Source organism: Mercenaria mercenaria, chromosome 10, assembly GCF_021730395.1.
Source record: "Mercenaria mercenaria strain notata chromosome 10, MADL_Memer_1, whole genome shotgun sequence".
Lineage (NCBI taxonomy): Eukaryota > Metazoa > Mollusca > Bivalvia > Venerida > Veneridae > Mercenaria > Mercenaria mercenaria.
The window spans coordinates 29,180,154-29,195,538 of NC_069370.1; the positions used below are offsets into that span (position 1 = coordinate 29,180,154).

General features: G+C 33.5%; 1 protein-coding gene across 4 annotated transcripts in view; it reads right to left on the reverse strand.

Moving 5' to 3' along the window:
• The window catches only part of LOC123560854 (zinc finger E-box-binding homeobox 1-like), a 41,075-nt gene that overhangs the window by 11,557 nt on the left and 14,133 nt on the right, over positions 1-15,385 (reverse strand). For 2 of the 4 annotated variants that reach the window (XM_053552567.1, XM_045351506.2), the window contains exons 2-4: positions 6,385-6,594; positions 5,850-6,050; positions 2,081-4,602 (exon numbers count right to left, since the gene is read on the reverse strand). In XM_053552567.1, the coding sequence (XP_053408542.1) occupies positions 2,081-4,602; positions 5,850-6,050; positions 6,385-6,594 (2,933 nt within the window). Of the gene's footprint in view, positions 1-2,080; positions 4,603-5,849; positions 6,051-6,384; positions 6,595-13,044; positions 13,505-15,385 lie in introns of those variants that run through there. The other 2 variants (XM_045351507.2, XM_045351505.2) reach the window with 2 other exon arrangements.

Sequence of the window (15,385 nt, forward strand, 5' to 3'; positions counted from 1 at the left end):
TGTGAGGTCCAAATTTTTCAAATCAGTCTAGCAAAAAATCAAATACATAACTGTATCTTTTTTCTAAATATATTCTGAAATTTTGAAAAATCAGGATTTAATCAAATTCTACAATGTAGAAAAAATTTTGATCTGAAAGTGCAGAGCTACCTTAAAGAAGAATGTTGCCTGTAAAGGAATTTTCTAAAGTAGCTTCACATTACTTTAAAGTAAGTGTAAATATGTGACCCAGGAATTGAAACAAGGTGCGTACCAAGGTGAACATAATATCAAAATTTAAAGAAACTGTATGCTAGTTTTAGTAGATTGTGAAGGTAAAATCCTCCTGTCTGCTAACTTAAAATGTTAACCATATTGCCTTAGTGATGACAGAACAATGAGTTAGTAAAATATTTTAGGTGCAAACTACATCAAATGTTTCTTCTACACTACTCACATACTGCAACTTTTCAAATAGGCTGGCCACATTGTACAAACAATGCGTTTTTGTGTTATTCTGTTTTAACAATAACCATGCGAAAATCTGTGTGTTTGCATCTATAAAGTGAGCTGACATTCAACTAGAGGTGCCATGAATTTGGTCATACGAAGGGTTAGCAATATGCAATGGGTAAAAAGTTGTTTCACTACAAAGTGATGGGTTTGTAAGGTAAAAAGCATTTTATACAACAAATATGGGGAGGTGAATGGTGCAAGTAATTTTCCCGTTTTCAATTTTTACGTTATTACTAAATAGTCACTAGAATTTTAAATTAATGTCTAAATGCACTTAAAAAAACTCACTGCTAAACATAGTGGATTATAACCATATTAGAAACATTTCTGAATTTGTGTTTAAGAACTCCAAAGCTAACGTAAGAGTCAAGATAGTTTCTGAATATCATCAAGACACTTATGCAGTTCATTGTATGTTACTGTTTTTAATTCCAGATTCTTTTAATGTATAGCTTTGCAAATTACAGGAACTTTCAACTATCTGAATTAAATTTTGTTATATTTCTAAAACATATATTTTTGACATTTCCTTATATATTAGTATTTTGATTTACTTTAAAGTGGAAATGACTGGAGAACTGAACACACAAAAGCAAACCAACAAACGGACAAACACTAACCAGATGAAAAAGGATTCTTTGTGCTTATACACAAACATTTTTATATGATTTTTTTTTCTGTAATATTCTCTTTAAGTGTAACAAAGAGTTATTAATTTCGAGCAAAATGACAAAAAAGTCCCTATCATCTGGTTTAGTCAATATCATTGTAACATTGTCAAACAAAATCAAGCAATATCTTTCCACATATCTTTCTCAGAAATGTGCTACAGGATCACCAGTATTGTTTTTACTTTCTATTCTGTTAATAATGAATACCATTTATTGTTTTTAAATGATGAATTTTGAGGTAGTATAGCAGTCAGCTAAATTTCTATGAATTATATTTTTTACTTAAAGATGCATGCGGCAGTTTTGTGTAAAAATTTCTCAATAATAGAATTTGTTCAAACTTTGTATATGAACACAGTGTCAAGTTAGAAACAGAATTATGAAAAATCGAAGGTCACCATGCTTGTTCAGGAGTTATCTGCCCTTGAATATGCAAATTTGAAGAAAAATCCAGTTTTATGGGCAGATAACTCCTAAACAAGCACGGTGACCTACAATTGTTTTTGCATTTTTCGGTTTCTAGCATGAAACTGTGTTCATATACAAAGTTGAACAAATTCTATTATTGGGAAATTTTTGCCCCATCTCTCATACAAGAAACTGCAGCAAGTGTCTCTAAATAAATTTAGTTTTGATGGTGAATTTGAATATTTTTATAGAATATGTGGAAAGATGATTATGAAGAGAGCATCTCAGTGTATTCGGAACATAATAAATACAAATTGTTTGTTTCCCACTCCTCACCCAAAAAAACAGTACAGAATCAGGAATAAATATATATAGCTGGATTTATTCTTTAGGAAGGAGGAGTATCCAAGTGAACCCCATTTATATAATTGAATTGTTAGTGACACTGAGATTTTCCCATTATATTGTAAGTGTAAATAAGTAGAAAAAACCAGCCTGATACGAACATAGCAATCTACCTGTCTCCACGTCTTCTTGCGCATTCGTTTTGGTTTGCCCGTTAAAATAGAGGCTGCTGCCTGTTGTGCTGCCTCTGCCAGTGTTGCGAGGTTGTGGGTAGCCAGGTTGTGAGTATCTTCATGTAGCCTGCTACTGGTGGAAACCTGATTGTGGACGAGAGCCATGTTACTGGAAGACTGACTAAATGTATAAACTGGGTGTTGACTATGGAGGCTGTTAGAACTGGATAAACAATCAGACACATTGCTAGCATTCTCAAACAGAATACTGGAGTTACAACTTGGTTCAGGCACATTAAGTTCTGCATTGGGTTTATACGACGGCATCTTGAGAACCGTATTCAGAAGCTGATTCTGCATGGTGAGAGCTAAACTTGGCGAAAGTTGTTTGTTCACAAACATCCCCTCTTGTTGCATATACTTGAAAATAGGAGAGTCTTGGAAAGACTTTGCAGAGTTAATTGTCCGTTCACGTTCAGTTGATTCAGAGGGAGAGTCTTTTTCGATTGACTGTTCACGTTCTTCTGAACTATCTTTCTTGATGCTAAGATTGAGAACTTCACTATCATGAGAACTTTCCGGTGTTGAATGACGAGATACGCTCCCCCCATGAGCTAACGGTGGAGTTTTACGAACAGTTAAATCAAGTGGTGATTCTCCAGCACATGGTTTACTTTGCTGATTTGACTGTCCCGTCTTTCCAAGGTTTATCATACTCCTAAAGTTTGGGAACGGTTTTGGAACATTTGGAATGTAAGTTGGGGATTTAGAGGTGTCTCTTTCTTGGATATCTAGACGCACTGTATTAACACTGAAGGCTGGTTCTCTTCCGTATTTCCTTTCCCTAGCACGCATATTCTGGAACCACACTTGCACTACTCGTTTTGAGAAGCCAATTTTATTACCCATTCTGATCAGTTCAAACTTTCGGGGGCGAGGGTTAATTAGATACTGAGCTTTCAAATAGTTCTGCTGCTCCTCTGTGAACTGTGTACGTATTCTCATACTCTTTTCATCTACAGTGCTGTCATTGTCTCTATACATCTCTTCAACATCTTCTTCATCACTTCCAACACTTCCATTAGTAGTTGACTCCACATGACTTAGGTCAGAGACTGTGCTGTGAGGTGACTGACAGGTGTCGGACATTGTGCGATGATGTACAATCTCTTTATTATGTTTACATAGATATCGTTCATGTTGATGCTGGGAAACAGGGCTGTCAAAAACTTCACCACAATATTGACACGATGTAACATCACACTTTTCTTGAACTTCTATGCTTCCTACATTCTCATTTGCATCAGCTTCACTGTCTCTTGATTCCACTTCTTTTTCCATACAGTTTTTGCTGGAATCAATTTCATTGTTTTTGTCACTTTCCCTACTATGCAGCAGTTTAGTGTTAGAATTTACATCAGGTGAGATTTGGTCAGATACTGGACTACTGCTGGATGGGCAGTCTCTGCCAGGAGTTTCATTTTCTCTCTTTGGCTGCACAAGAGGAGTAGTGCTTCTACGTAATGGGGTGTTTGGTGGTGAAGACATGCTAAATACACTAGACGGTGATACACTTCTCCCTGAATAACTGTGTGGAGAGAAACTGCGCGTTGACTGGCTATGAGGTGACATGCTTCTCGTTGATCTTCCAGCAGATGACATACTGGACTGTGAGGGGTGTGGGGAATTGCTAGACCTGTCTCTATGTTGCTCATTAGCATGTTTAACACCTGTCAGATTTGCTATGGCCAAACTAGTGGGAAGATGTGCCGAATACATAGGATGTAGGAATCCATCAGGTGTTGCAAACATCTGCGGTGGATAATAAAATGGTGGTATGGCTTTCTGTTGGTTAAATGGATGAGTCAAGAACTGCTGCTGATGCTGAATGGTAACAGGTACTGACTGTAGAGGTGATCGTGAAAACGGACTCATATTGCTGTTTGGGAACGACACTGCCATCTTTTGCCCTGGTTGACCTGCCTGGTTCAAACTTTGGTTCATACCCTGAGCAGCATCACTGCCCACCCGACCACGATTAGTTGCAGACAGACCCCAGCATTTTTTTGAAGTTGTGTGACTGCTAAATGACCCAGAGTGCGAAAATCTTTTTCCACAATTGTTGCAGACGAAAGGTTTTTCACCACTGTGAATTCGAACATGCTCTTTGAGGTGGTGCTTAAACTTAAATGCCTTGCCACATTCAGGACATTTGAACTTACGTAGATCTGTACTTTCATTATGACTGATCATATGGCGCTGCAGACGGTAGACATTTGCGAAAGTTTTGTTGCAGACGTTACATATCTGGGAGGTTGGAGAATGTAATGTTAGATGTTTATCTAACTGGGATTTCTGGTGGAATGTTTCATCACATTTTGGGCACATGAATTTGAGTGGTTTGTCAGAGTGCATCTCTCTCATATGGTCACGAAGAACTATGGCTCGGAGGAATGTTTGTGGACAGTGCATACATTTGAGGACAATTTCTTCCTCTTCACTTGCAGCTTCTGTAACATTAAATATTTCTGAATTTTAGAAACTGAATACCATTAATAAAACTATTATTACAATAATATCAAACAAATGTCTGTAGATATAACTTTTCTTAAACCACATCAAGTGGGCCTAAGTCACTCACCTGACCTTTATGTATGATACACTAAGTCATGAACAATAATAACTTTGTTTTTGTTTTTATACACTAGCAGCCCTTAAACAGGCCAAGTGCCACCATTTGATCATATTTGGGAGAGGACGTTACATTAATGCTACAGACTAATGTTGATGAAAATCCTTCAAGCTGTTCAAGAGAAGGTGTCGTTCAAAGTTACTTCTATATTTAACTCTAGTGGCCCCTAAAAGGGGCTAAGTGCCCCCAACGAAGAAAATTTGGAAAACATTAATTATCAACAGACAAAGTTTAATGTTTAATGTTTAAATGTTTTTAACTTTAGAATTACCTTGAAGGGGCCAAGAACCCTAATTTAAACGAAACTGAGAGAGGAACTTAAAACAATCGACCAAGTTTGATTAAGACCCACTAAAGGGTTCATAGGAAGAAGTTGTTTTAAGATTTTTCTATTTTAGCTCTAGCTGCCCATTTAAGAGGGTCAAGCGGAACCATTTGAACAAATTGACAGAGGACCTTGCCAGGTCTTGCTACTGACCAAGTTTGGGATAATTCTACCCAGTAGTTTCAGAGAAGAAGACGTTTATGTTAATTGTAGATGACTGAAGATGAAAGCCCGACCATCCATCTATGCTAATAGCTCAACCTGAAACTTGGTTCAGGTGAGCTAAAAAATTAATTCCTCATTATAGACCAGTTTCATTTGCTGAAACATGATGGGCCCTTGGAATTTTGAGAACTTTGCAACAGAATGAAGGAGACGTTTAAGATGAACACAATAGGCAAAAGTTGTTACGCTTTCCTCAAAAAATGAGCTTAATATTAGTTTATATTCTTTCAAATGATTTTCTACAAAGTGACAATATGTTACATTCATTGAATGCTTTGATGTGTTAATACACAATTATCATCATCAACTTGTCGGAGCTAGACATGGAGAACTTTAGGATAACTAATCAACAGTCAGATGCTGGTTTCCTAGTGTTGGTTTGACATACGACATCATCTCCAGTCATTCACCTTGCAACACTCTGTAGTAAATTTGTAACCAAGCAAAATGGCTGAAAACCAACTGACCACATTGAAATTCTGTTGAAAAAATCTGTAGAATGAAATGAACATTACCATCTCCATTTTGCTGCTCTTCACTGTCACTGACAGGTTCTGGGTATATAACAGCAGTGTCACCACGGTTGAGTAACTCGGCAATTCTCGCATCCTCGTTTTGTTTAATGGGATGTTTATCGAGTGTGGTAAGGGAGGTTACTGAAGGAGATCCAATCTTCTGGCCATCAGATGTGGAGTCTGGTGCTGCAGACTGTATTTCTGCAATATTTAGAATTATAACCTATAGAAATGTAGGGAAATCAATTATGTGAATTTAATGTAAGCATATATAAAACATAACATATAACTCGCAACTAACATTATCTTTGTTTGGTGGTTGCTTCACTGTTTCATAACTATACTAAACTGTTCCCCACAAGTAACTCACAACTTCCAAACACCAATAAGTTATAGCTGGACAAGCATAGTTAATATTTCAAAGAATATAATGCCATACCCAGAAATCTTAAACAGAATTTATTATCTTGGTACTAGTTGTTAGAAGCTCTTCCTATTTAAAAATTTACATAAAAAGTTAATTTTCTCCACCAACCTCTTAAGATGGCAGCAACTTTTTCTTCTGGTGTTGTTGGCTTACTGGTTGATTGGGGCATTTGGATATGACCCTCTGTGACTTCATAACATCGTGATGACTCCACCTCATCATTACTGTCAGTGGTGGTGGGGACAGATTGCTCTATTTTGTTCTTGTTGTCATCCAGACCTCCCTCCTCTGCTTCATCACCCTCATCACCATTCTCCACTGAAAATATACACATCAACTTAATAAACACACATCATTACAGGGACTATTCTTAAAAAAACCTTAAAACAACTTCTTCCTGTGAACTTCCTAGATTGTATTTTTTGTCAACAACAATTACATTACATGTTTAACCTTTCCTTGAAGATAATCATGTTAACAAGATTAGTGAAGATTTTCAGTGTTTCCGGTGTTTCTTATAGTTTCCATTCTGGTTCCACAAAGGTCCTTTCCAAGTTCTAAAAGTTCTGTTTAATCTGCTGGTAATGTTGTCAAGAACTATTCCTACTAGATCCTCTAAATGTCCTCTAAAATAAACCACTCAACAGCTCATGAAACAAAAGAAACAACATGCAGTTTGTATCCATTTATTAACAACTACAGTGATACAAAATAAACTTTTCATTTCTACAACTGGGACGATAAACACTGAATTACATAATAACAGTCACATCAATCAATGGATCTAAAAAATATGATTCTTTTTCTTAGTGAGGTCTTCATTATTTTATTAAATTTTGCTAATATTGAAATATCTCTTATATTCACCATAGCCTATAGGTGAACTGATCTGAATTACACTGAACTTGGTTTGTGATTTATTTCTCTCCTATACTTCTATGTTTTCCATTTCCCACACTCGAGTATGTCAAGTACTTTGATGTTTTAAACAAAACCACCTTAACAAATGAAAGAATAAAGAAAGAAATGGGTCAAAAGTCTGTAAGGTAATAATGCAAATTATATTCAACAAAGGAAGGTATCTGATCTAATTTAAACCTCATTTAAAATGCTTATACCTGTATTACTCTGGTATTTTGAATGATAACAGACCCCCGAAACATAATTAACTTTAACTTTTGAATTCATCTACAATTCTACCTTTCGTTTAATATAAAGATTTTTAAGGCATGTTTTTTGTAAGAAGACTTTATGGCTCTTACCTTGTAACAAATCCTCGCGTATCTTTCCAACAAAAAGCAAACATTGTTTTCTATCAAATCTTATCTTTTTATTATATTTCAACATCTTAACTATTTTTCCTATTTATTTAAATTTCAAAATTTAAAAACATCTTTCCACTGCTTGAAGAAAAGTCTTTCCACAAACGTGTCTTATTCAAACAGTAATTTGTGTGACATTTTCCGGTAATTGACAAATGTTTAACCACAAATGATGCTGATCATTCACAGGTAGTCCTTTTTATCCCTGTATCATCTCTATTGACCGTTAAATGTCATCCAATTATATTAAACATCTTCAATTCATTTCATTGGTCCGTCTCACCTATCCAATAAGGTAATTTACCTGGAGAAATCAAAGTTGACAGTAGAGATTACCTGCGTTTACGTAGGCGGAGCTTAATCACCACTCCCTGGCAACAACCTATCACCTTACGCGCAGAGCTTGTATCGACAAATATTGATTTTTGCCCATGTTTAGGTGAGAACTCCATCATGAAGAGTTGAAAGAATACAAGCGGAGAGAGATATCCAGAGTTATTATCAAACAAACAATCTGTACTATTGATTTCTCTGAGAATTTCTTCAGCAGATAGAGCTCTCTGAAGCTGGAGCTTCAAATATGATTGGTCTCTGTATCAACATAGTCTCTAATACCACAGTCAAATATCATGCCTTAAAGATGACAAAAAATACTGCAAGCTTCACTGTCTAAGTATTAATAGTGAAACTTTCTATGAAAATGAATTACGCATTTACCATTAAAAAAGATGAAATACCGAATAATTTCCAGTACTACATGTTAAAGTTGAATGAAGTTACATACAATAATATCAAAAATTAAAATAAACGTCTTTCTTTCGTAATTTTTAATGCAAGACCTATAGCAGACAATTTATAATGTAAAAAATGAATAATTCAAAATTGTATGTATGCTGAACGAGTATAAAAACAACCATCCACTGATGTGAATACTAACAGAGTAAAATAAATGATCCTTATAAAAGTAAGAAATATGTAAAACTGGTAAAAATTTAATGTACCATTATTATTTTTTTCAATTTAACTTTTCTCTGCAGACAATTTCCCTCATTAGACAGTTTTCGTTTCCTACAGTAGTGTTGGTTGGTTGGGTTGACGAGCAGTTAGAATAGAATGTTTAATTCATTAAGACAAATAAACTTTAACAAAGCTATGATGATTCATGTCAAAATCTCACAAATAAGCTGACAAAGGGCACCGTAGGGATCAGCTATTGATCCATTTTAGGGATCTCTTCATATTCTTAAGAGGTTTCCAAAAATTCCACTCTTTGTCTTGAACTAATAATCAATGGAAAACTGTACATCCCACAGAAACAATCGGAAACACTTTGTATGAGAAAAAAAGAGAATAACATGAATTTGTAATGAAACAAAAAAAAACTCAAAATGTTTGGACACACCAGTATATACTGAAAATGCTGTGTATTGAAAAATTACCATTTGTAAGAGCTGTGTGAGTAGGGTTTGGGTTTGGGAGGTGGCGGGCTTGGGGGTGGGGGTTGATGTACCACCATCATCTTAAGAGGCAATGACAAAGACAGGACATCAAATTAAATATCACTCAGTCAAAGTACTCTTGTTTGCTGTTATAAAAAATAACTTGTGTATACATATCAAAAATCTAGCACTTCCAAGATCATGTATGAACAACTCAAGTGATGGCTTATAGGGAATGCTTTAAATCAGTAATTGCTTTATTTACATTGTGCTATATTTAACTTGTTATACAATAGCATTGTTATATTATTTCTTTTCAGAAACTTATAATCCTGACAATCTATAAAGGACATTGGCATCAACAAAGTGACAGCCTTTGTTTCATGTCAGGATTCTGTAAAATGTCACATGACACAAACTGGGAAATAAGTCCCCCATGTGTAATCTATGATAGCAAGAATTACATTAATAAGCACTTATGAAATGCAAACAACAAGCACTACTCACAGATGTGTTATTAATGGTTTAACAACAAAGTTTTCAAGACAAAATAAATCTAAATCTGTGTACATGAACTTTGTTTTAAGTTACCTCAAACATTTCAAGTGCCCTAAGTGGCTTTTAGCTTGAGTACGGAATAATGTCACTAATTGATAATGATGTTTGTTAATAAATGTTACTGAATGAGATATTTAATGCTCTCTGTTGCTTTTTGTTAATAAATATTTCATAAGTAGCTTTTCATTACCTTGAATTTTTACTGTTTTGTGTCTTTTCATATACATATTGTACTCCAGATCTCCTACCACAACTAAACAATTTTTTTTTAGAAATTTGAAAATTATTGCTTTATTTCTTTAGAAGGCTTTGAAACTTAGTTACTGACAGATTATATGTTATGGAAACCATAAGAATTAGTTTTTTTAACTAATTTTTCCACTTAAAATTGAAAAGCCTTTGAAACAGGGTACATGAGGTAAATAAACTGCCTGAATTATAAAGCTTTATATCAACCACCATTAAGTGTATAAATAATTATGTATTTCTTTTTCGTTTACTGGTCAAGAACGCAGAAAAACTTTTATATCGATTCCTGACTCGGGCATGTTTTTTTTCTTGATTAGGCATCTTTAAGATAGTTAATAGAAACAAAACTCATGTTCTCGTGTTCATAATATGACCAAACTTCAATTTTAAGAATGATCATTTATAGTAAAAATCTGGTAAAATGTTGTTTTCTGGCTGTGAACCTTGTCCCTGTTTTGCTCTGTCATTCTTTTCATACAATATTTTTCGCTGCTGCTCTGACTGTCTTAAAACACTGCTTGTCCTGATTCTGGTCATTTATAACAGTAAAATTACCCCATGTCAAACATAAGGTCTATATGTAATTATAAAAAAAGAAAAACTTAATAATCATCATTAGTTTATTTTACAGCAATCAAATTGACTTTTTTTGCTCATACACAACAGAAAACAGTCAGTTAAAAGATTTTGGTGAAATCCTCTTATTTCATCAGACATGGTAGTAATCTTTAAGGTAAATAAACTTTTGAAGTGCATGGTAAACCTTTAACAAGGATGTGTCACTGAAACACTTACTACTTAGGATGTAACAAAGGGTTTTGCTGTACTTACTGCATATTCTTCATAAATTGTAACATTCTCAAATTTATCCTTTGTTATTGAGAGATCCTGTTTCTCTAACTTACTGGTATTATTTAAATGCCTGTGGTAAAAAAACCAACAGTCCAGGTTAAATTTTTTGAGGGTTAAAAAGATAAAAAGTTTGGGTATGATAGCTTTAGGTTTCCCTGAATTATACATTAGTGCCCTAGTCTTTCAAAGCACAACATCTTCAAAATACGTTTTTAACAAAATTTTTTAATGAATGGAAATAATTCCAAATTAATGGAACTCAGTGAGTCCCAGGTTTACAAATATATCAGTATTAGGCATTGCAAGGGCTAAAATTGTTCTTAAAGATGTAAATGAATTATGTTCGGTTTTATTGACAAGACAGATTTTCAGGTAATTCAATCAACGCCTTATTTCCCTAAGATTTTTCCATGTCCTTATGAATAAACATGGTTAAAGAACACTGACACAATCTAATACTTCAAGAAATTACCTGACAACAGTAATGAATTGTTACTATGGTAACGATCAGCTACATGCCTGTACACACAATTTTTTACCATATCTGGCAATTCCTAAGAGTAATATGAAAATCTCTCAGCCATTAGACCTGGTTAGTGCAGGATAATAATTTGGAACATGTTCTTGGCTTTATTCAATACTAAAATTAATAACCAACTCACACGCAAATATAACAACAAAAAGCTGGCCTACCATGATTCAAATGAACCATCAAAATAGAGAAGTATATCAGAATGTAACTGAATATATTTTCCCTGAATTCACAATTGCAATCAATATCCTAGACAACTTGTATGTTTTCTCTTCATATATTTCAATGAAAAGTTCCTGTGTTTAGTCAAGATGAAGTGAATAATTATGCTCCGGCCATCATAGTTCTTATTCAGTACCCTGCCATCAACAGTCAAAGCTTTAAGCTTATCACCTTAGATCATGATGAACTCTCAAGATCAGCAACATTTAATGACTTTTTACACTTTTCATTAATGCTGATTTAGAGAGCAATTTTAGAGCTAAATGATCCATGTCAGAAAAGTATGTTCCGTTTTGTTTGTTTATTTTATTTTGTAATTACCTCCCTTTATGGTGAACTTCTAATATCAGCAGTGACTTCGAAAGAATTTCCTGTTCCACATTTCCATTTGATGGTACTTTTTCAACAATGGACAAATTTTAGAATTGAATATGTAAAACAAACAAAAGGGAGATAAACATAATTTAGAAACTTGTAATTCTGTAGAACTGCTGCTATATAAATGTGATTTTCATAAAATTTTAAAGCCACTATATAATAAAATATTAAATTTTGTATAATTTCTCATGCAAGTATATAATAAAGAAATTAAAGCCTTTTATCTTGGGCAACCTGGTTAGAAAATCATATTCAAAAATACTTCCAGCGATTATCTAACTTGTTTTCTGTGAAAAGAAATAGGTGTTAAAATGTATATTTATTGACTTTCATGAAATGATATAATTACGCCCTTTTAGTATGAAAGTAGTTAAAAAGCTGAGTGTTTCTTTTGATGTTACTTTAATTTCTGTTTTTACATCTCCATTTGAAAGATTTTGGGATATTTCAGCAATTTAAACCAAATGTCAAGTTTTAGTGCGTAGCTAAGTAATTGGTTTATTTCCAATCAAATATAAGCAAAAGGGAGATAATAGTAATTTAACAAGCTTGTGTTTGTAAAGATTTTAGGCTAAACATAAAAAATTATCAACACAAATCATTGACAAAAGTAATATAATTTGTTCTTAAGCTTATATCATTATGCAACATTCCTAAGGCAGTGTGTTTATCAACTTTATGCTTAAAAAAAAATCATATTTCAAAAATTCCTTAAGTCAATATTACCAGTATGAATTAATGTGTTGCAGATACAAATAAATGTAAATGATCATTCATTAACATTCAAATCCATCATCATAATTATACCAGCAAAATCTGATTGACCACTGTTCACTGTTACCCGGCGCTTATACTGTCAGTACAGAAATAGAGAAGTATAACATATATACATGTGTAATATCAATACATACAAAGAATTAACTCTTTACATTATTATACGAAAACATTTCACTCAATGAATACCAGAAATAAACAATCCTTTCATTATAAAATCAGATATTTTTGTTTTTTTTGCTTCTGCACAAAGATAATGTTATTTTCTCAGGACAGGTGTCCAGTAAAAAGTTGCCACATTTAAATGTATTCATTATGAAAAATGAATCTAAAAATACTTTTACCGTCATTGCAACATTTGTAACAAGACACCTGTATCAAATTATACCATATCCTATTAATTATTAACTGAGTAAAAATTAGTAAATTCTAATTAACATACATTCAAATTTCTCCAAATGGCTCCAACATTCAAAACCCTCTCGTCCAAACAACCGCTGTAAAGCATAGTCAAAACTTCTTAACACATCCATATTCAAATCTATATTCCTTGAAAAACTTTCACAGACCCTTTTACCTAACACATGTTTGCACAATGAGGGAAACTTCTATCAACAAAGAAACTTATATAAAGTTTTTCAAAATCATAAATTCCCAGTGGCACTTATTTGAGTTACCATAGCAACCTGTCATAAGTCCCTGATTTTTGTTGATAAACAGAGTTTCACACTTTCTCTAGGTAGACACTTTACCTTCCCAAGCTACCTAGTCACAGGACCCTTTAAGGTATCTCTGCACATACTGCTGTTTTTCTGCTGTGTCCAAAACCAACTCCTGTTACATTTTTTTGTAGGCAGTGGCTAGGTAGCCGGTTCCTGCTACCTAGACCAAAGGTCTACGTAGCCGGTTCCGGCTACCTAGACTAAAGGTCTACGTAGCCGGTTCTATATATTTACACATCATATATGAACACGGAAGTCAAGGTAGCCGGCTTTAATAAACTTTGTTATAAAGGATCATTATATAAGTTAAATAAATTACATTTTTGTGACTTATTATTTACTAAAAATTTGTGATTTACCTGTTTATTTCGCCGTATTTACGCACTCGTATAATATCGGCCGATACTGGCGATCCTTTAGAATTTAGTCTTTGATAATGCCTTTGATAACATGTACATGTAATTTTACATTTCACATTTATCACGCTACCTTAGAATAAATGTTCAAACAAATAATTAGAACCAATCAAGATCATTGACTTATAGACAAATCGGCGAAGAAATTAATAAGTAATTAGTTAATTAATTAAAGACGCATATAGAAGTGCGAAAGAGATGATTACTTAAAACTTTCACTTAAAAAAGGCATAGGAAATGATCAAATGCCGTTATGTTCAGTAGAGCCGCATCATTTTCTGTACGATGATGCTCCTTGTTTAATCTTTTCTTAACTGTTTGTTTTGTTTTCTTTTAAGATTGAATCACTGTATCTCGAATATGTATCGTGTACATTCTAACATAAAATGTCCGTCGATATGATATGAGTGCGTTTAACTAATATAATGATCCTTAAAATCCTTTATAGATATGTAGTTTATTAAAGCCTTTACTTACATGTTTCATATACGATATGTATATATAGAGCCGGCTACCTAGACCGGCTACGTAGACTAAAGGTCTAGGTAGCCGGAACCAGCTACCTAGCCACTGCCTTTTTTGTATACTACAGTCACATGCCAAAACAATTCTTTCAATAGACTTACATGCATATCCAACTTTTAAGATTTATAAAACTGTCATTATCTGAGATCATTGCATCATAGATTTCTCAAAATTATACACAATATTTACATTAAGTGACAGAAATTAGCATCACTTTGAACTCAATTTCTTTATTGTTTCATTACAAACAAACTTTCTAAAATACTTCGGTATGTAATCAGTTATTAATTTAAAGTACAGATATCTACAACTTCATGCATTGCAATGCAACTTTACTAAAAGTTTCTTAGAATAGGTATTAGCTTTACTCACACAAGGATAATTTGTGTGGAAGCACCTTAACACCTGTTTTTGTCTGCTACCGATATAGTGTCAGGTTACCTTACAGTAGCATTTTCTCACGATTCAAAAAATTGTCTTTCACTGCAAACTTTGAGAATGAAATGCTACAAGGAGATGGAATAAAGGTGTATGTAAGCGATTGGCGGGAGTTTCTCTTTGTTTGTCTGCTGTGAGCTAGGTGTTTGGGGTCTATGATTCAGACAAGGAATTCTGAGAAACTGCTAACATGACATGCACACATGTGCTGTTTAAATTACTTTTTAACATTTCTTTATGAAATGTCCCAGTAATATTTCACAATTTGAGGTACACCTATGAGTCATTAAATCATTTGTCAGTAAACAGAATGTATATAAATCCTGCCCACCTAGAATTTTCTAACAGAATTAATGTTAATATATATAGATTTCAAAAAGCAATTCATTTCCATATGTAAGATATTATGTTATTGCACATTTCTATTTCTACTTAAGAATGATAGAAAAGATTATAGGTAAATCAGACACATACATTTTGCACTGAACATAGTACTAATGTTGTACCAGAACAACTCTTAAATGTAAGAAAATCAATTAACTGTGTTGTTTTTGTTGTTTTCAAATTTAGTAAATATATTTTATTTTAATAATTAAGATTTTTTGTTGCACAATTTTGTAAAGGTAGATGCTGTTACCTGATTTTGTACTAAACTGATAAAATTCCAAACATTGGAGTAGTA